The sequence below is a fragment of the Bos grunniens genome, chromosome 10 (assembly GCF_055505025.1).
Source record: "Bos grunniens cultivar Pamir isolate PY7600 chromosome 10, Bosgru_T2T1.0, whole genome shotgun sequence".
NCBI classification, from domain to species: domain Eukaryota; kingdom Metazoa; phylum Chordata; class Mammalia; order Artiodactyla; family Bovidae; genus Bos; species Bos grunniens.
In genome coordinates, this window is record NC_141174.1 from 72960019 (window position 1) to 72980311 (window position 20293).

The 20293-nt window shown below is 35.3% G+C and overlaps 1 protein-coding gene across 3 annotated transcripts in view; it reads left to right on the forward strand.

Moving 5' to 3' along the window:
* AQR (aquarius intron-binding spliceosomal factor) overlaps window positions 1–20293 on the forward strand; it is a 92836-nt gene that overhangs the window by 11369 nt on the left and 61174 nt on the right. For all 3 annotated transcript variants that reach the window (XM_086322013.1, XM_086322012.1, XM_086322011.1), the window contains exons 5-13: window positions 2739–2859; window positions 4873–5013; window positions 6740–6808; window positions 7882–7982; window positions 10626–10702; window positions 13512–13576; window positions 14711–14827; window positions 16593–16706; window positions 18563–18666. In XM_086322013.1, coding sequence (XP_086178139.1) covers window positions 2739–2859; window positions 4873–5013; window positions 6740–6808; window positions 7882–7982; window positions 10626–10702; window positions 13512–13576; window positions 14711–14827; window positions 16593–16706; window positions 18563–18666 — 909 coding nt within the window. The remainder of the gene's footprint in view (window positions 1–2738; window positions 2860–4872; window positions 5014–6739; window positions 6809–7881; window positions 7983–10625; window positions 10703–13511; window positions 13577–14710; window positions 14828–16592; window positions 16707–18562; window positions 18667–20293) is intronic.

Genomic DNA, 20293 nt, shown 5'->3' on the forward strand with positions numbered 1-20293 from the left:
GTTTGTAGCTATGAACTAACTAGTAAGTGAAGTGCCTGCTATATCTTAAGAACTGTATTATTATTAAATACTTGATCTCATTTAATCCTCATAATAATTCCAGTAAGATTTTCCTTATTTTATAGAGAGCACTTAGGCTAGAAATTGGATCCATATGACCCTTAGATTAATACACTTTTTCATCACACTTTTTCTTCATCTTTCAAGAAGAACAATAAAAATCAAGTGGATGCTGTTATACAGTTAGGATAAAACCAGAGTTCTATGGTCCTGGCAAATATCAGATACCAAGAGAATTGCAAGAACTAAAGGAGAAAGCAGCGGAACATATTTAAGGCACCAATGACAGTGAAAGATTTTTAATAACTGATAAAGTGGGTCGTTACCTTCCAGGAACTTTTATGTAATTTCTGGGTGAAAATGCCATTTTCTCTGTGCCAGCCCCCAGACACAATAATTCTCAAGTTTGTAGTAGAGATAATTGATGGTCTCTTGCTAGAGTGGAAAGTGAGTTGGCATGGAGAAGGTGTCTAGGTATAGGAGAGTGAACTGAATCTTGAGAAAACTCATCAGAGGGGCATGTTATTATATAGATTACATTTGCTGCAACTGCCAAAATAGAATCAGGGAATTAGTGAACAGTCCTTAAATTTGGTTTAAAGAGATATAGTTTGGAGTGTGGTCAGTATCATCTATATATCACAGAGATAAGTCCATCATCTTGGGCAGATCATTGACTCTCATATTCTCAAATTCCTTATCTAAAAAATGTAAAGAATAGGTTTGGAGTTCACTATGTAATCAGATAATACCCATGATATTACTGTTAAAAACTGTGGCAAGCCAATGATATCTGTGGGGCATCTGGTAGAATCAAACATAAAGATACTCTGAAATGATATGTATTTCATCTAGACTGCCAAAAAAAAAATCCTACAGCTAAAACCTTGATGAATGTGAGTCCAGACTCTCAAATTACAGGGCACATTACAGCAAGATTTAGTTGAAACAACAAAGAACAGAATTAGAAAACTCCTCAGAAAACCACTGGTAATTAAATAATATATATACTGTCAAATCATGTTTAAAATTATTATGAGTATAAAAGAAGAAATAGAATATGTGAATAGAAACAAGACACTAAAAATGGACAGGTTTGGGGGGAAATGAAAATAAAAGTCATTGAAATTAAAAAACTCAGTGGTTAAGTTGAATAGATTAGACACAGCTAAAGAAGGAATTAGTGAATGGGGATTTAGAGCTGAGAAAATTAACAAATAATAGAAGCATACAAGGCAGTTAAGAGATATAGAGGGTAGAATGAGAAGGTCCATTAGAAGAGATTTAGGGGAAATGAGGGAGTGGCAATTTAGAAGAGGTGATGCTTAAGAATTTTCTACAGTTAAGATATGAGTCTGTAAGATTCAGAAAGTATATTTAGCAAGCTGTGAACAGAGCAACAGTGACAAAAATCTTAAAATCTACTAGAGGAAAAACGATTACTCAGAGGAAGAAGAACAAATTGATTGTAGACTTCACAATTGCAGTAATAGAAAAGATAGTAGAATGAGTCTAGTAAATAGAAAAATAGAACTATCGACCAAGAAAGAATTCTATCACCAGCTAAACTGCATGAAATAAACAGATTTCAGACAGATTCATACTAACAGACTTGCTAGCAGAAGTTCTGAAGGGCGTAATTTAGGGAAAAGGAATTTAAACTTGTAAAAATAGAATGATATGAAGTTTCATGCATTTCCTATATGAAAGAGTAGTTATAACTTGGAGCCTTTTGGCAGTTATTTAGGATAAAATATTATTTACCAGTTTCCTAGGCTCTTGCAAACTAAGTAAGAATGATTCCTAAAGGTAGACCCATGGAAATATCAACATGAGGAGACCTTTGACTCTTAAGAGGAAGTAGAAAAATTCTGTGTTACAGCGCCATCTGAAATGCACAACTCTGTGTGTGCACCTGTGCCTGCACGCATGTGTACATGAAGACGTAAGTGAAAGTTACACTGAAAAGTTATACATGTGGAGTGGTTCAAAATAGAAACTAGTTCTGTGTTCTACATTAGTGCTCGAGAGGATTTTACAGCCCACAACAGTGATTGATGTTTATAACTACTCTGAACAAGAAATGGTTAAGTTTTGTTTTGAAAATCAGAATTACTTAGTTTAGGAATGTTTTCACCAGTCTTAAATAAGAATTTTGGCATTTTGAAGAGAAAATGCCAGTTACCTTGAAAACGGACGTATGTTAAATGCCTTGTAAATTAAGTAACAAATCCTCTTTTTGAGTAAGTCTTTTTCTTAGTTTTCAGAAATCATTTGGTCCTGATATGTGTTTGTGTTAATTTCTCAGTTACTTTTGTCTGTGAAGCTGTCTATCATATGATTTTAGAGCTGATATTTGTCAGATATTTTTGTTTTTTACTCTGTGAAGCACCTTAGATAAGGAAATATCCAGTGCTCTAATGGTGATAATTATATATGTCAGTAATCTTTGATGTTTTCCTACTTTGAAAGTATAAAACTCTCTTCTCCAGAGCCATATTTGCTACATATGTTTGCAATAGTAGGACTGACCTACATTATAGATTAATTTGTGAAGGGCTCTCAGACTATCAATACAGATTTTCAAAAAGTTGTAAGTAATTAGACTTTTTCAGGGGAGTGATATAATGAGATGGTAGTAACTAATGAAATATTCTATGCCTTTTTATTCTTCGTAGCCAGTATCTTGAAAATTACCTCTGGATGAATTATTCTCCAGAAGTGTCCAGCAAAGCCTATTTAATGTCAATCTGCTGTATGGTGAATGAAAAATTCAGAGAAAATGTCCCTGCATGGGAGGTAACAGATTTAAATTACTTCATAGCTTTCTTACTTTGCTCACTTAAGCTGTTACAAAGTAACTTTTTTACTGATGATAGTTTTAGAACAGAAGTTTATCCAAAAATAAAGTAAATATTGAGAAGAAGAACGGATGTATGAAAAATGCTGGGTTGGCCAAAAAGCTTGTTCAGGTTTTCCCTAAGATGGTATGGAAAAAGCCAAACAAACTTTTCGGCCACTCAATGATATTTTTTTTGGTTTCAGTTCTTTCTTTAATATGCTGTGAATTGAAAAATTATGAATGTGAAATTTTTTTTCTCCTTTGTGCTTAAAACAAAGAATGGCATGTATTATAAAGACTTTAATAAAGACTTTTACATCAGATAAAGTATATTTTATATTAAGTAGCTCAAAGAGTCGGACATGACTGAGCAACTGAACTGAGCTCAAATACATAATGTTCAATGAGATAATATTTTTCAGTGCCTTGTTTCACAACAGAGAGTATGTGTTTATAGTTTTTCCAGAGTAAAGTAGTATGTCTAAAGTCAAGACAGGTGCTTATATTCTAATTTCAGTCTTCTCTTTATCTGATTTGGGATCTGTTTTCTCTTTTGAAATTTATAATTGACATTTTCTCTTTGGCTACTATAACAGAGCCTTGATCAGCTAACAGAGGTCCAAAATCTAGGTTTTCTTTGGCCATTATGAAATGGTCAGCTCATCAAAAGAGTTTCTTCCCCTCAATCATACTTCTTTAAGTGAAGGAAAGCCATGTATACTTGCCATCTCTTTTGAGGGGATGGTCTCAGTACCATCGTATAAGGGCCTTGTGTCTTATTGAGAAATCTTAGACGTTTCTTAAAGTTGCTTTCAACCGCCAGAGGAAGGGAGAGGGACACCAGAGAATGACTTCATCAGTTTTCATGTTGTAAAGATCACTTTGGTGATTAGAGTTGATACAGATACAGAGAAGAGCTTACACACAGATTTGGAAAGTAAAATTGATTGGATTTGATAATTGAAGTAGCTTGAGGGAGGGGATATTATTTTCAGTAACCTTCCAGGTTTGGGCAACTGAATGTAAAAGATGAGAGGTGCCTCTTACCAAGATAGGTAGAAGAGGGTTGAGGAATACTTTGGCGGGTACAAAATTGTTGAATTGAGTTTTGGACTTTCTGAGTTTAAGTTGCTTTTGGAATATCTAGATGTAATTGTAGTAGACAAAGCAATCTAAGGACTGAAGAAATCTGGACTGATGATGTGTCTTTAGAATCATTAGCATATGGTAGTTGAAGTAATGGGAGAGGGAGAAGAAGATTGAGGCTAGATCCCCAGGGATACTGCCTTGTAAAGTGACAAGAGAAACCTTCGCATCAAAAAGGAGTTGAGGGTTGGTAAGCGTCCTTAGGACTTGACAGCTGTAACAGCTTCAGGGGAGTGCTGTACATGGAAACTTGTTTTAGAGAAGTAAGTGAAAACAGCTAGTGTAGGTCATACATTTGGAGCACTTGCCTATGAAAGAAAAGAGAGCTAACAGAAAGGTGGGGAGGTAGATCACAGAGAAGCTTAAATATGTTTACATTATTTACCTTTTCTTTTTAAAACATTATTTGTATATTAAGAGTAAAGAGATAATATAAAGGAAAGGGTGTCTTTGAGATTAAATAGAATAGGAAGACTTCCGTTTTTGCTAAAGATGTTTCTTTGTTTAAATTAAAAGAATTAAAACACTTTAGATCTTTAATTAAAAAAAACAAATCCTAAGCTAATTACCAGCCTAATACTTGAAGAAAAAATGAAGGAATCAAAGCAATTATTTTATTAGCTGAAAATTTCTGCAACTCTCACATTGTCCTACCAGAAATCTATATTTGACTTGCTACAGTGAATTTTAAGTAAGCAAGTAATCTTTTTGTAATTATTATGTTTGGTTAATAGACTCCTAAAAAGTCTGCCAGTGTTTGCTTACAGGAGAAAAAGAGGTGAGCAAGCCATTTCAAAATGAATTTTTATTCTTTCTCTTTTCAGACTTTTAAGAAGAAGCCAGATCACTTCCCATTCTTTTTCAAGTGCATCTTGAAAGCAGCATTAGCTGAAACTGATGGTGAATTTTCACTCCATGAACAGACAGTCTTACTGCTTTTTCTTGACCACTGCTTCAATAGTTTGGTAATTTTACTTTGCCTTTGGGGAGAATGTTCAAATTTTCTTATTCTTTTAAGTTGACTGTAAATGAGATGAGCTCTAGAGCCAACTCCTCATAGTAGTGGAGAATGAGGACAATGCTAACATTTCAGCCCCTTCTTGGGAAAATCATCCTATAGGATCTGTTGGCTTTTTAATAGATTTGGACTTGATCCCTTCTTTTTTCTATCTAGCTTCTAAGTAAAATAATAAGAATTGAAATTCTCCAAATATAGAGCAGCAAAGAGTCTGCTAACATGAACATTAAGTAATGAGATCAGTATCATAAACTATACACAGGGACATGGCTTCATTACTTCTCAGTCACACCTCATACGTAGCCCAGCAGGTCTTGTTTTGAGTTGACTGTTTAGGGGTGATTATGGATGATCTTTCAAAATCTCTTGAGTTGCGTATGATACATTTTTAATTCTTCGTAAGATTATGCTCTAAAAAATAAACATTTATAGTAATTAATATTTCATGTGTACTTCTCTCCTGTGGTTATCTGAAGGTATTTATCTTTAAATAAATAGGTATATACCTGTATGTGTATGTGTATATATATATATATATATATATATATATATATATAGAGGTGCTCCTGAATTGATAGTGCATTTAGACCCATGCAGGAGAATGCATGAGGTTCTTTCTTACCCTGAAAACAGTGTTGATAGATGTATATTTCCATGTAGTACTTCACATGGGTCTCTTTAACATTTATTAAATTAAACAAAGCAAATATAAATAGATGTGATTCCTTGTCAGAAATGGTACAAAACCAAGATTTAATTAGTATTGGTAGTTTGGTGCTAGTTGAATTAACTTAAAAGCTAGCTTATTATTGGTACTTTTTTTCAGTTTACCACCAGTATTCATTATTTGAGGTCGTTACGCTCTAAAAAATAGCTGTGAACACAGAATTAGCTAAAACCGAACCACTGCTCTTAGGGAAAATACAGAGATAGTTTCATGCAAGCCTCTGGTCACATTTTCATCAGGTGATCAATGTATAGCCTTGTTTTATGTGTTTCTGTTTAAAGTCACTTTATATATATTGTTGATTTGTTAACTTTGAACTTGTGACCAACAGTGCTTTAACTTATGTCTGAACAAACTTCCCTAACACACAGTATTTTCTCTTTAAGGCGCATCACAGCATTCTTTCACCTGGGAACACTGAACAGCACTGAAGCCCTGTGCTTAGGGACATTTTCAATAGCAAAATCACCAACAAAACTCACAATATTGTGAGAAAGTAGCACTCCAGTGTTCTTGCCTGGAGAATCCCAGGGATGGCGGCGCCTGCTGGGCTGCCGTCTATGGGGTCGCACAGAGTCGGACACGACTGAAGTGACTTAGCAGCAGCAGCAGGACTAAATAGACCAAAAAGAGATGTGAGTGTAAGAGAGCTGAAGCAAGAAGGCAGAGCCCACCTTGTCTGACCTCAGCTCAAAATGTGTGTGTTGGGCAGTTCACACTTGGCTCTGCTCTGTGCTGTCACTGAATGACAATGAAAGCATTGGGAGTATTGAACTGAGGGCTGCAAATACATTCTGCAGGTTGATGAAATCACAAATATGGAATTTGAAAATCATGAGGCTTAGCTTTATCTCTTTAAAAAATGGATTGAACTTCTTAATAATAAAAAAATCATTAATTTGGAAGAATTGATGGCATATTTTCCCCTCATGACTGTTTTAAACAGGAAGTAGACTTGATACGGAGTCAAGTACAGCAGCTTATCTCTCTCCCGATGTGGATGGGCTTACAGCCTGTAAGTATCTCAGTTCAGAAACTTACATGTATTTGTAAGTGGAACATGTGGTTTTAGATGGTGTAGCTTTGATATGGATTAAAATGACAGTTAAAAATCCCCCACCAAATTTTTCTAATTTACTACGCATTAACTAATCATAGGTGTAGTTTTTTTCACTTTTAAAGCTTTTGTGTGTAAGCCAATAAATGTTTCTCCTAATGTCATTATTTTAAGGTGAAATAAGGTAATATCTATTGAGCTCATAAAGGGAGTTAATTTAGTAAAATATTATTTTAAGGTGAAATAAGGTAATATCTATTGAGCTCATAAAGGGAGTTAATTTAGTAAAATATTATTATTCATAGATATGTCTCTGGATGAGACTAAATACAGACTTGAATTTTTAATTTTCCTTGAATGGAATGTACATACAGCTATAGGAGAACATCTGAATTATGTTTAAGAACTTCATTTTTTCTGTCAAAGTCTTATTGGATAATATGGTCGAGTATCAAAGCCAAATTAACAGATTTTAGGGAGTAAAGTTAAAACTATCAGATTTCTATATAATACTGTATTCAGAATTTCATTTCCTGCACGTGGGTGGTTTTGCAGACATTCAGATATGCAAGCTTATTCATAGGTACCAGTTGATGAAGGTTAAAACAGGCACCTATAAATAATTATTACCAAGTTAAAAACCGATAAATGCCATGAGAAAGAGTGGTGGTATGGACCTTTCCTTATTATGATAGCTGTTTTATATGCATTGTTTCAGACTGACTTTTGAACTTTAAATGTTAATGCCCATATTTTTCAAACTGAAGTCCTGAATTTTAGAAATAAGAAAGAAAATTTAGAAATAAGAAAGAAAATTTATTACTGAGCTTAAAATCTTAACAAGAAATTTCTTTTGTCTTATTTTTTTTTTCTATTGACAGGTATTGGAATTGAACTAGTTTTTTAAAGTGTAGATATTAGTTTCTTAGGTTCCAGCTTTTGTCACGTTTCTATCTGGTTTTATCCCATTGCTCTATCTTATAGTCTTACATTGGGGTTATGGCTGATTTAATGCCACATCATTCTTTCAGGCACGATTGGAATTAGAATTAAAAAAGACACCTAAGCTAAGAAAATTCTGGAACTTGATTAAAAAGAATGATGAAAAGATGGATCCAGAAGCAAGAGAACAGTATGTTGCCAGAGCTTTGTTCCATGTTGGTTTGTTATACTGAGTTGTGAGTCTTAGATGCTGCTGACTTGTTTTGTTCTTCCCTTTACGTAGTGCTGAACCAATTAAACGATTAAGAAGTGCTTTTGCTTAGACCGTCATAGAAATATTTTTTACACAGTTTCAGTGGAGATGCCACACATCCTCATTTCTCCTTTCCCTTATCTCTGCCCCCATTGCAAGTGTTATCAGTGGTCTTCCCTTTGCCTGTTGTCCATCATAGTTTGTTCATCATGGATGGGTCTCAATTTTCTCCACAGTCTTTAGGCTGTCAGTCTAAGTTTCTTTCTTTTTCCTATTCCCCCACTCTTAACAATGACTTACGCACTACACTTTATACGCTTCATTCATTCAATAAATTTAAGTGTTTATTATTTTATTGGGTACTATTGTAGGTGTAGGCGAAATGGCATAGAACAAAATAGAAAGTAATTCCTGCTCTTGTGGAGTTTACGTTCTAGTTGGGGAAAGCAGCTAATAACAGATGGATTTTATGGTATATTATCCAGTGGTTCATGCTAAGGAGAAACATAAATGAAGTATATAACGAGTAAGGAAGCAGATGAGGGTTGCAGGTTGTTTTAATAGTAATTATTATCAATTGGATAAAAGTCTGGTAGCAAGCATTTATGTCAAGTTCTATTAGTAGGAAGGAAGAGAAGAATCTGTATACTCTTAAGACAGCAGTCCTCAACCTTTTTAGCATCAGGGACCAGTTCATGGAAGACAGTTTTTCCACAGACGGGGGCAGGGAGTGGGAATGGTTTCAGGGATGATTCTCATAAGGAATGTACAACCTAGATCACAAGGTCTGTGCTTCCATGAGAATCTAATGCTGCTGCTGATTGGACAGGAGACAGCTCAGGCAAGTCATGGGGAGTGGCTGTAAATACAGATAAAGCTTCACTTGCTGTGCAGCCCAGTTCCTCACAGGGTTGGGGACCCCTGCTCCAAGAGGTTTGTTCTGCTCTCTCTTTGAAGCTAACTGGTCTACCTGTGCTCTTGCTTTATTTATTTCGTGACTCTTCTAGCAATGATCCTTTTTTCTTTCTTCATCTTCAAGTGTTCTTTCCACTCATTTTTTTCCTCCCTCTGCTTATGTATATATGTTTGGGACTCACTTCTTGAGCCTACGATAACTTCTTCTCTTTTTTTTTTGTCCACTTAAGGATAATACTCTGTTCACCCATAGATAGCAGCTGAAGTCATAGGTATGAGTAAGATTATCTAATGAGGTATATAAACTGTGAAAAGAGGGTTGAGGACAAAAGTGAAGCGTGGAGTTGTGCTGGTGATCACTGAAAACGAGAGAAACTGAAAAAAGCTGGATGTCAGAGAAACGAGTTTGGGAGTAAGGAAATGAGAAGTGTAAGGACAAGAGAATAGGGTCAGAATAGGAATATCCTTTCTTTAACTTCAGCCTCCAGTCTCATCTCTTCCATGATATCTTTCTAATCAGTAACCTCTTAGTGGGGCTACTTACATGATATCTTTGCATTATTTGACTACTTTTTAAAAATTTAAACCCTCTCTTCCCATTACCTCAGTATGATTTAATTCCAAATCAATAGACTGTTCATGGTTTCTTAAACATTCCTTTCCTAACCACCTTTGCCCCTCTGCTTCACTTAATTGAGGCTAACCTTTTAAGCAGTCTTCCAGACCAAGTACTAAGCCTGCAGTGCTTTCTTCCGAACTAAAACACACAGTGTTTTCATTGAAACATCAGCTCTTTTTGTAATGGTTAGACTGTGTATAGTTGTTTAGAGTGTAAGTTCTATGATCAGACTTCCGTAGGTTTCATACCCACCTGCTGTGTAAGTTTGGGCAAGTTACTGCGCCTCTTTGAGCCTCAGTGTGCAGTCAGGACAGTACAGTACCTGTTGCATAGGACTGCTGTCAGCATTAGACTATCTTGTATGATGTCCTTAGCACAGCTCAGATCCTAGCACAGTAGGTGCTCAGTTAATGTCGGGCAGTTTTACTAATTAATGTTGGCTTGTGTTACTGATTATATTTTATGACTTGTCGTCATTTTAAGTATATTTTAGTCATTTCCCTCCTTGTTATTTCCAGCAGGGCTGGCATAATCATTTGTAGCTGTCCAATATGTGATGACCGGTTTTTAAATAGTTGGTACATGATGCATCTTAAATTAGTAATGAGTAAAAAGTTGTTTTTTAAACTAACAGTTAATTTTTATACATTATAATACTCTATTTAATAATTTAAGCATATTAAAGTATGAAATTGCTCATTTCAACTACATACTTAAGTATTAGATTTTTAATGTTGAAGGCAGACTATAAATGAAATTTTGAAAACTCCTTTCTAGTCCTGACCTTTAAATCACAAGTGAAAACTTTTATAAGACAGAGATACTTTCTTCACTTGTTATTAGGCCAGTAATGAGGCTCCTGTTTTCTTCATGTAATGCTGTATTTCTGTCAAGGAAGAAGCTGTTTAAGTTATGGTCCTGATTTCAGAGAGAAATGAAACAATTTGAGCAGTATAAGAAAGGCTGTTCAGCATTTAAGTTTTACTTTTGAAATAATTATTTCTAAAAAATAATTTGCTCCCTGTTTGTTATCTCTCTGATTTTAGAGCCTATCAAGAAAGAAGATTTCTTTCACAACTCATCCAGAAGTTTATCTCTGTGCTGAAATCAGTCCCACTTTCTGGTAACTATCTTCCTTTTCTCAGCTCATTTGTGAAGTTACCATTCAGATGCCCATCTGGTATTTATATTTAGTCTAAAAACTGCTCTCCAAATGATTTTAAATTATATTGACAAGGAGTTATGTCCTTCCCTTTTCAAGTATGCTACCAGTCTGAGTATTGTGACTGCCATAGAAATTCATATCATTTAAGGGCACCAGCATGGTTATTGAAATGTTCATTTATATAGCAATTATTTTTGGAGCTTCCTTATAACACACAGGTTTTGAACAAGGTTTCCAGGACATGGTGAACAAGATAGGCACAGACCCTATCCACGTGGCATTTATAATTTGGTACTGAATAATGTTTTCAAGCCATATCAAATACTGTTTAGGAGCAGAAAAGGAGGATTATTTTGAGATATAAGCTACAAGATGAAATGGGAAGTATTTTCCTCCATTGTGGTCCCCATTTATTATGAAACAAATAGAAGTATATACTGTGTGGAGTATAAACTTCAAAATATATTATGATTATCCACTGTATATAGATACATATATGTGTGTATATGAGTATGAGCTCGATGTACCAAGAGGATCTAACTACATTTTGCTGGGTTGGCAAGATTGACATAAGCATCTAGTGAGTGCAAATAGGGTATTGTTTACTTAATAAAAGTATGTGTATGCTATGTATGATATATCATTGGTTGTTAATATTTTATTTTCTAACTGAAATATAATCTAAGAACAGTTCAATAGGTGTACCACATTTATATGCACCAGAGATTATACCGTACATATGAATCAGAGATTGTAGCTTTGTTTAAACTAAAATACAACAATGTGTACTTATAAATGTTGACTTTCATCAAGTAATAGTTTACAGCTGGAAGTCACACCTGTAATTCAGTGAGGAATAGATAATAATGCTACAGATGCCAATTTATGGTACCAGATTTGGGGTATATTATTACTACCAGTATTAGTATAAAGAAAAAATTGTCATATGCTTATAATCTGTCACCTAATTTTTATATATTTAAATCTTTCAGTTAAGCACCATGAACCTGGAAAGAGGACTTAGATTGGGTTTCCTTGACCAAATGATAATAATGAGAAGCAGTGATGTATAACAGTTAGTGTCAGGTTGGGAACCCCCTGGTCCACAGTGCAGGTGGGTCTTGGCACTTGCACTACCTTGGGCTCAGGTTCAGCCTCTGGTCAGGGAACCAAGACCCTACAAGCCATGCACTGTGGCAGCACCCCACCACCTCGCACCCTCAAAAAACTGATGGCATCTAGAAAGGTCTGAAAGTCAAGTAAATATAACAATATAGGGCCTGCAGAAATTTTAATGACTCACAAAGCACTAAATGTTGCCATTGTCATAATATGTTGTCAGAAAACAAAATTTCTTAGATTGATCTTGAGCTTTAATCAAAATTTATTAACTTGCTGGCAAAGGAAGCAACAGAGATGAAAATAGTGTGCCAGTTTAGAAAGGGCATAAAACCAGATGGATTATATAGTTAGAAAACAGAAAACTAATTTTTAAAAGATTGAGTGTAGTTCGATTTTGCAAGGTTATTGCAAACAACTGTCCACATCAGTTGTTATAAAGGAAATCTGTGTAGGATGATTTGAAATGTCAGGGCTGCTATCAAAAGAAGGAAAGAACACAGTACACATAAAAAGCAAGTGATAAGAATTTATTGGTGTCCAAAATTGGAATAACAGGGCTTCAGCTCTGAACAGCATGCCTCGTAGGGCCAATTAGTATAAAAATATGCAGCTTTATCCACCAGAACTCAGAAATTGAGTGCCAAGCATCATGTTCTAATTTTAAATAGGCCATTTCCAGTAATTTTCTCAAGCTATAAATAAAAATATGGAATACAGATTTTGCTCATTTTTAAATTTTGGACAAAATTATTTTCCTTTGCCAGTAATAAGAACAGAAGATACAACAGAGGACCAGTTTGAACGGATTTAATTTAAAAGTCACTCATTTAAATTCTTTAGTTTTAGCAACTGTATGACCTAGGCTGTGACTCAGAAAACTGGATTCCACTTCTAACCAGCCAAAAATCAAGTCGTTTTCCTCTGGTCCTTAGTTTCTCACCTATAAGATGAAGAGCGAGTAAGATGTTGTCTGAGATCTTTTCTAGCTGTGAAATTCTATAGTTATGTTATTTTAGGGTTTGAATTACGGGCATATGTTACTTACAAAAGTATCCATATTCTTCCTTCACATAAAGCCTTCTATTTGCCTATGTACAACAAATAAATAAGTAGATTTAATTAAATTCAAATAAAGCATTTGTAGGACACCTTCTGTAGGTCTAGCACTGGGTTATTCACTGCTGGGAGTCCTTAGACTAGGGACCCTAAGTTTTTCTCCTTTTCAATTGAAACAATCTTGGCAGGATGGTTTCAGATGGTAAAATAGCAGAACATTTTCTGACATTAGAAAAAAAAGAGATTTGTACTCTGAAAGTATATCATGTCACAAAGTTGTACTTATTTTAAAAATGAAAATGTTCTTAAAAATAAACACTTTAGAAATATGTTTGCAGGTCTGATTTTTAAAATGTGTCTCTGATGCAAGCTATGTTTTTCATTTTCTCCTACTTATAGAGCTTAATGTAAGGGTAAGGCCTGCCCTTTTTGAAAATATGTGAGGTCTGTACTCTGAATCACAGTCCAATTCTGATGAATGAGATGAATAACCTTGTTTAAATAACTAAATAACTGCCAGTTTTAAGATATAGTACCATAGAGTGACCTAAGTAAGAAAGTTTTAACATGTTTTCTCTCTTATGTTTAGATCCTGTCACTATGGACAAAGTTCATTACTGTGAAAGATTTATTGAACTTATGATTGATCTAGAGGTAAGAAGTGTGCAGTGATTTTTCCGTTACATAATCATTAAGGAAGCTAATGATTATATATGTAAGATTAAACCCATGACTATTTATGAAATATTATCACCTCAAACTGGCCTTAGTTTGTTTGTACCTATTTCAAGTGTCTTATAGAGAAGAAAGTCTAAAGTGATTGACTCTTGAAGTTTCAGATGACTGTCAAAGGGCTGTGTTTGTATTAAAAACCTCATTTAGTAAATCAACATGAGTCCAGCAAGGGCAAGTTATTTTCTGTCACAGTTAATTACCCTTTCATAGAGTTTTAAAAAGCTGAAGTCATAGGTTTATGGCCATCTTTTAAATCATCTTACTTTTCTAACTGTGCCTGCTATTGTTGATGAAGAAAGATATAGCTGCTTGCTATTGTCAATTTTTAAAATTAAGATTCTTAAAATAAAAATTTCATGCACTAGGTGCAAGATTTTGATGCACAGTTCAGATGCAGAGCTCGTGTAAAACTGGATTCATTTCCTTTCATTTCCTCTCCCTTTTTAATGCAGGAAGTTGAAAGAAAATCCTTTTTCTTCATTTCTTATTGGGAGAGCTAGGGTGGTTTCTAGACATGAAGATTAGAGTACTAGACTAGCTGTCATTCATGAGATCTTCATTCAGATTCAAGTTCTGCTAGAAATTACAATCTCTGAGGATCTCAATAACCTCCCCTTTAACATGAGGGTATTTGACCAGATTAGTGGTTTCTGAACTATGTTTGTCATAATTTCTCAGTATTATCTTGCTGACTATCACAGGACGATGTGGGAAGGAGACACTGAGAAAGGAATCTCCAGCTAGGGATTTTCACTCCCTTTCCCCCATTTCGAAATCTACACACAGTATATATTGGGATTTGACATAGGATTTTGTTTCAAAACTACTGGCCAAGATAGAATCTGAGATTTTTTTCCAGTGCTGTACTTTGTTTAGTAACATGACCACTGAGTTCATTTGCAGCATGGACTAGACCCTTTGCCTTGTGCAGTGTCTTTTGAGGGGCTGAGGGTACTCTGTATGTGATTAACACTCCTGCACTGAGTGTCAGTGGACTTCACCTCCTGCTGGGAGAGCATGCAGACTTACTGCTCTGGTGATTATTTTGTCTAGGCCCTACTCCCCACAAGACGCTGGTTTAATACCATCCTGGATGACTCCCACGTTTTGGTTCACTGTTACCTTTCCAATCTTGTTCGTAGAGAAGAGGATGGCCATCTTTTTTCCCAGGTAATCATTGGTGTATCTGAATATACTTACTGTTTTCATTTCTAAGTTGATTTTTTTCTTCCTTTGCCATGCAACCGGGAGTAGCAGGGCATGGCACAAAGTAAATTTTTGCTAAATATTTAGTTGAATGATGTAAATTCCAAATTAGTCATTTTAAACTGAAACCAAGTCTTAATATACAAAGTGGAAGCCTTCTCGTGTAGGTGACCTCTACTAATGTTATATCATCATCTTTTTTTCTCTTCCAAATACTCATTTTATTAATTAAACAGTAAAACAATTAAGCATTATTAAGTTTGAGGGGGATCGTTAATTCAAATAAAACTTTTGTTAATATGTGATGTTATCATTGGGCTAAATTATGCATGATATAGTTCCACATGCTCATATATTTTGATTCTGTGTCAGTGACTACTGTGGACTATAAATAGATGATAAGCATTAATTTCAAGCGAAGTGATTTAATGTCATTAAATATTAGCAAAGAGCCTAATGTCATGGCTCTCTTTCCATGAGGTGATGGTGACGGGGCGGTTGGTAAAGTGGAAGTGTGCATATGCTTCGTCTGCTGCCTTGGGTTGAAAGGCAAGTGCATTTGGTTTACTGCTTTGTGTAGGAAGACAGAGTAGTAGGGTTTCCCATTTCCTATAATGTCATCCAGAAGAAAAGTCTTCTAACAAACTTCTAACACTTGCCTTTGGTGTGGTCACAGCTGGAGATAAAATTTTTGTATATATTTACATACTCTCCTAAAAACTCTTATCTGGTGTCTGTGAGCATTCCTTCTTTTCCTATTCTCATACTAAATTTTACCCAGTGATTGGTTGCATGTATTAAAATACATTAAGTAATCCTAATATTGGGGAGGGGGAATAAATTGGGAGATGGGACTGCCATATACACACTACTGTGTATAACTAATAAGAACTTACTATACAGCACAGAACACTCTACTTGGTACTCAGTTATGACCTATTTGGGAAAAGAATCTAAAAAGAGTGAATGTATGTGCATGTATAACTGATTCACTTTGCTAGATAGCCAAAACTAACACAACATTGTAAATCAACCATACTCCGATAAAACTTTGATTTAAAAAAATCCTAATATCTGATTTGCTGTAGGTTAGAATTAAGAATAATAAAAATGGGGGGCAGATGCAGCCCCAAATTCTGTTGATGCTGCCATCACAGGGGGAAAGGAGGCCTTCAGCAGTCGCAGGAACTAAGCCAAAGAAAGGGCTTGATGGCCATGGAGACTGAAGAGAGGAACGAATAACTTAGCTTTTCCTCTTACCTTGCTATTTTTTTTCAATATAGAGAAGAGTATCACTAATTGTGAATTGCAAAATTCTCATCAGAAAATTCTGAGTGGCATAAACCCTCAGGAGTTCCTGCTAATTGTATGGGTCCATATATTTACAGTGATGTAGAGAGGTTTTTTTTTCCCATTAAAATGATTGACTTCCTTTGATTAGTTCCTTAATGTTTCTTTAGTATTGGGATTGCAGTTTTAAGTTCTTCCCTGTAGACGTAGACCAAGTATATGAGATAGACTTAACAATTTATTCACTGTGTGTACTTTATTCTCACCTAAATAAAACATTTGTACACGTTCTGAAATGTTTGCTGTAGTGTTTACATTCCAAAGCTTTTTGGTACCTCTAAGAAGGTATGTGGACTTATTTATTATTTTTAATAGTGTCTGTTTCGGCCTTCTTGCTCTCATGTTTGCACAGTTTGTTAATTTAAGTGTCTCCTTTCAGCTCTTGGACATGCTTAAGTTCTATACTGGTTTTGAGATTAACGACCAGACTGGAAACGCTCTGACAGAGAATGAGATGACAACTATTCACTATGATAGAATCACTTCTCTCCAGGTAAGTGAAATGCATTATAGCCTTTGCATCTGTTCCATGAAGTTGTGTCATAAATAATTTAGGTTTTATATAGTACAAATGGAGAAGGCAATGGCACCCCACTCCAGTACTCTTGCCTGGAAAACCCCATGGACGGAGGAGCCTGGTTGGCTGCAATCCATGGGGTCTCGAAGAGTCAGACACGACTGAGCGACTTCACTTTCACTTTTCACTTTCACGCACTGGAGAAGGAAATGGCAACCCATTCCAGTATTCTTGCCTGGAGAATCCCAGGGACAGAGGAGCCTGGTGGGCTGCAGTCTGTGGGGTCACACAGAATCGGACACGACTGAAGTGACTTAGCTTTTTAGCTTTATAGTGCAAATAGGAAAGGTACTTATTTAATAGTATGCTCATCTTGAATTTTTAAAATATTGCTAATTCTGATGGATTTATGAAAAAGAAAGTTTTCTTTTATAGTCCTCAGTCTTGAGAATCAGTATATTGATATTTGACAGTCAAAAAATATTAGTTATTGGGCAAACTTGGTACATTTAAATATCAACTTTATTTTATGAAAGAGTATTTCAACTTGACAAAGTAGATGTGCATACTTCATACATTTTAAAGATAAAGGCATGTAATGGTACTGAAATTTACCAATGCAGCTCAGATATGCCCTAAAAGTACCTTTGTTTTTATTACTGAGCTCATTTTGCTCTTGAACTCCATTTCCTCTGGTGGCAGAAAGAGACTTTTATTTCTCAATTTAAAGTAATTGAGATCCTAACCTTTTAAAGAGTCTTTTGCGGGGAGGAGGGCAGGGAACCTGTACAGACACAGCCAAACTTAAGTTCAGATTATCTTTCACCATCAGGTCCACTGTCTCTCAAGGTCATTGCTCTTCCTGCACACAGTCCCAACTCAGATATCTTTTCCTGCTTTTCTCAGAGGGTTAGTGTTTTTGTTCCTCTGCCTCTGCCCTAGAAGTGACCATGGCTGGTGTGGTGTGTGCTGTTCTCTTGGCACCGGCAAGGCTCAATGATTGGTCTCTTGGAGGCTGTTTGTCAGCCTACTGACAGGGTCCCAGTGCTTGATCTTGATGGTGCCGGAGTCCTCCTGGGAGCTGACTGCTTCATCTTCTAGCTTGGGGAACTCACTTGCAGGCTTGGTGCAGGGTCATTTTGCCATTGTCTATGGTAATCTCATGGCAGGCCGTTATCCATAACCTTGGCAAGCTTTTGTGCAATCCTCTACAGGGAACTTAAAAACTTGTGGAACTTTTACCTTGGCATTAAGGAGGACTAGAGATGTTACCTCTCACACACTTAATCAAATCAGCATAATGCTGCTCTTTCTGTTTTCTTGCAGCTTACCCCATGTTGATTGGAAGTGTTACCCTGGAAGGGCCTCTCTTTCCTGAGTTCCAAAGTCAAGCAGGGTGCATGCACACTAAGCTGTAGGCCCCTCCCTCAGATACCTCTTCAGTGGGAGTTGCCCTTGAGACTTCCTTTTAGTTTTGTTAAGCCAGTTCTTTATTTTATTTATTTTTTTAAGCCAGTTCTTAATAATGAAGTGTTTTGTTCTGTTTTTTGTCGTTTCCTGTCAGTGAAGCTGGCCTTCCTGGGTCTTATCATGTATATTCAAAATGTGACTTTAGAAATCAAAAACTGAACATTGACTCTGGTTTTACACTCTTGCTGGAACAATTCTGTTTTCTTTTCCCATTGTATTTAGTGCTTTTGAACAAGGCAGAGGTCACATTTGAGAAGCATATAAGAAAGAGAAGTGCATTAATATTTTTTTTAAATATTTTTTCTGTTGTGCAGTAAGTTGTTATATGTAGGCATTAATTTTTTTTTTCTGTTCTTTTCTAGAGAGCTGCTTTTGCACATTTCCCTGAACTCTATGATTTTGCTCTCTCAAATGTGGCAGAAGTAGATACTCGGGAATCCTTGGTCAAGTTTTTTGGACCTCTTAGGTAAGGCAGTATGAAAGGACGACTGGATTTTAATTTTCTTTATTTGCTTTTAGTTATTTTTGCACTGCTTTAGGTGATATTATTTGTTGCACTACCATTTATTGACAGTTAAAACTAGCTTCTCTCTAGCTTTTCTTATCTTTGGGTCACTTAAATATAATTATACATCTCTCTTTTTTGTAAAATTTATATTTTTGTCTTAAAAAATTTTTTTTTCTTTGTCGTATCTTTCTTTTTTATATTTTTTATAACTTATACAGTTTTCCTAGGTCATCGGGTTTGAACCTAAGTAGTTGGTTGTCTGATTTCTGAGCCCTAATTTTTTTTTTTTGAGGAGTAATTGACATAAAACATTATATTAGTTTCATATATATAATGTAATGATTTAATATTTATATTTATTATGAAATTGATCACTTCAAGTGTAGATAGCATTCATCTTCATGCATGTAGAACTTTTTTGGTCTTGTAATGAGGACTCAGCTAAGATACGAATTCTACCCAAATTCATCTATAGATATAAGTGTGTTCCAGTCAAAATCTCAGCAGGAAATTTTATAGAAATTGCCAAGCTTTCTCTAAAACGAATATGGAAAGGCAAAGGAACTAAGATAGTCAAAACCATTTTTAAAAAAACAAAGTTAGAGGATTTCTACTACCTAACTTCAAAACTTACTATAAATTCACAGTAATCAAGACATTGTGGTATTGAAAACAAGGTAGACGTGGATCACTGAAACAGAGTCGAGTGAAACAGACCACAAATATATGATTAATTGGTTTTTGACTCAGGTGACAAGTCAACTCAATGGGAAAAGGCTAATTTCAGCAGTGGTGCCAGAACAATTGGACATCCATATGCAAACTATGAAACTTGACCAATTCCTCATATCATATACACAGATTAACTCAAAATAAATCATAGACTTAAATATCACAATTAAAACTTAACAAGAAGTATAGGAGAAAATCTTTGTCATTGTGCTTTGTACAAAGTTTTCCATAGATACCAAAGCACAGTCCATAAAGGGAAAAGATTGATAACTGGACTTGGTCAAAATTTGAAATTTCCATTTGAAAGACATTGTTAAGAGGATGAAAAGAGAAGCCCCATACTGGGAGAAAATACTGGCTAAATTCATATCTGATAATGGACTAGTATCCAGATGTCTTAGTAACAAGAAGACAACTTAATGGCTGTAGATTTGAGCAGGTACTTCACCAAAGAAGATATGTAGATTTCAGTGAGTCTATAGAAAGATACTAGTATCATTTGGCATTATTAGTTATTAGGGAAAAGCAAACTTAAACCAAAATGAGATACCATTACAGACCTATTAGAATCGTTTATAAAAGCAACAAGGTACTGAGTCTTAACAAAGATGTGGAACAATTGCAGTTCTTATATATTGCTGATGAGAATTCAAAGTGGTCGTGCCACTTTGGGAAAAATTTGATAGTTGCTTACACAGTTTAGCATGCACTTACTGTGTGATCTAGTGTTCTCAGACATACCCAAGAGAAATGGAAACTTAGATTTACAGAAAAATCTGTCCAGAGACTTATATAGTAGCTTTATTCATAGTTGTCAAAGCTGTTATTTTCATTGAAGTGACAGGTTTATTAT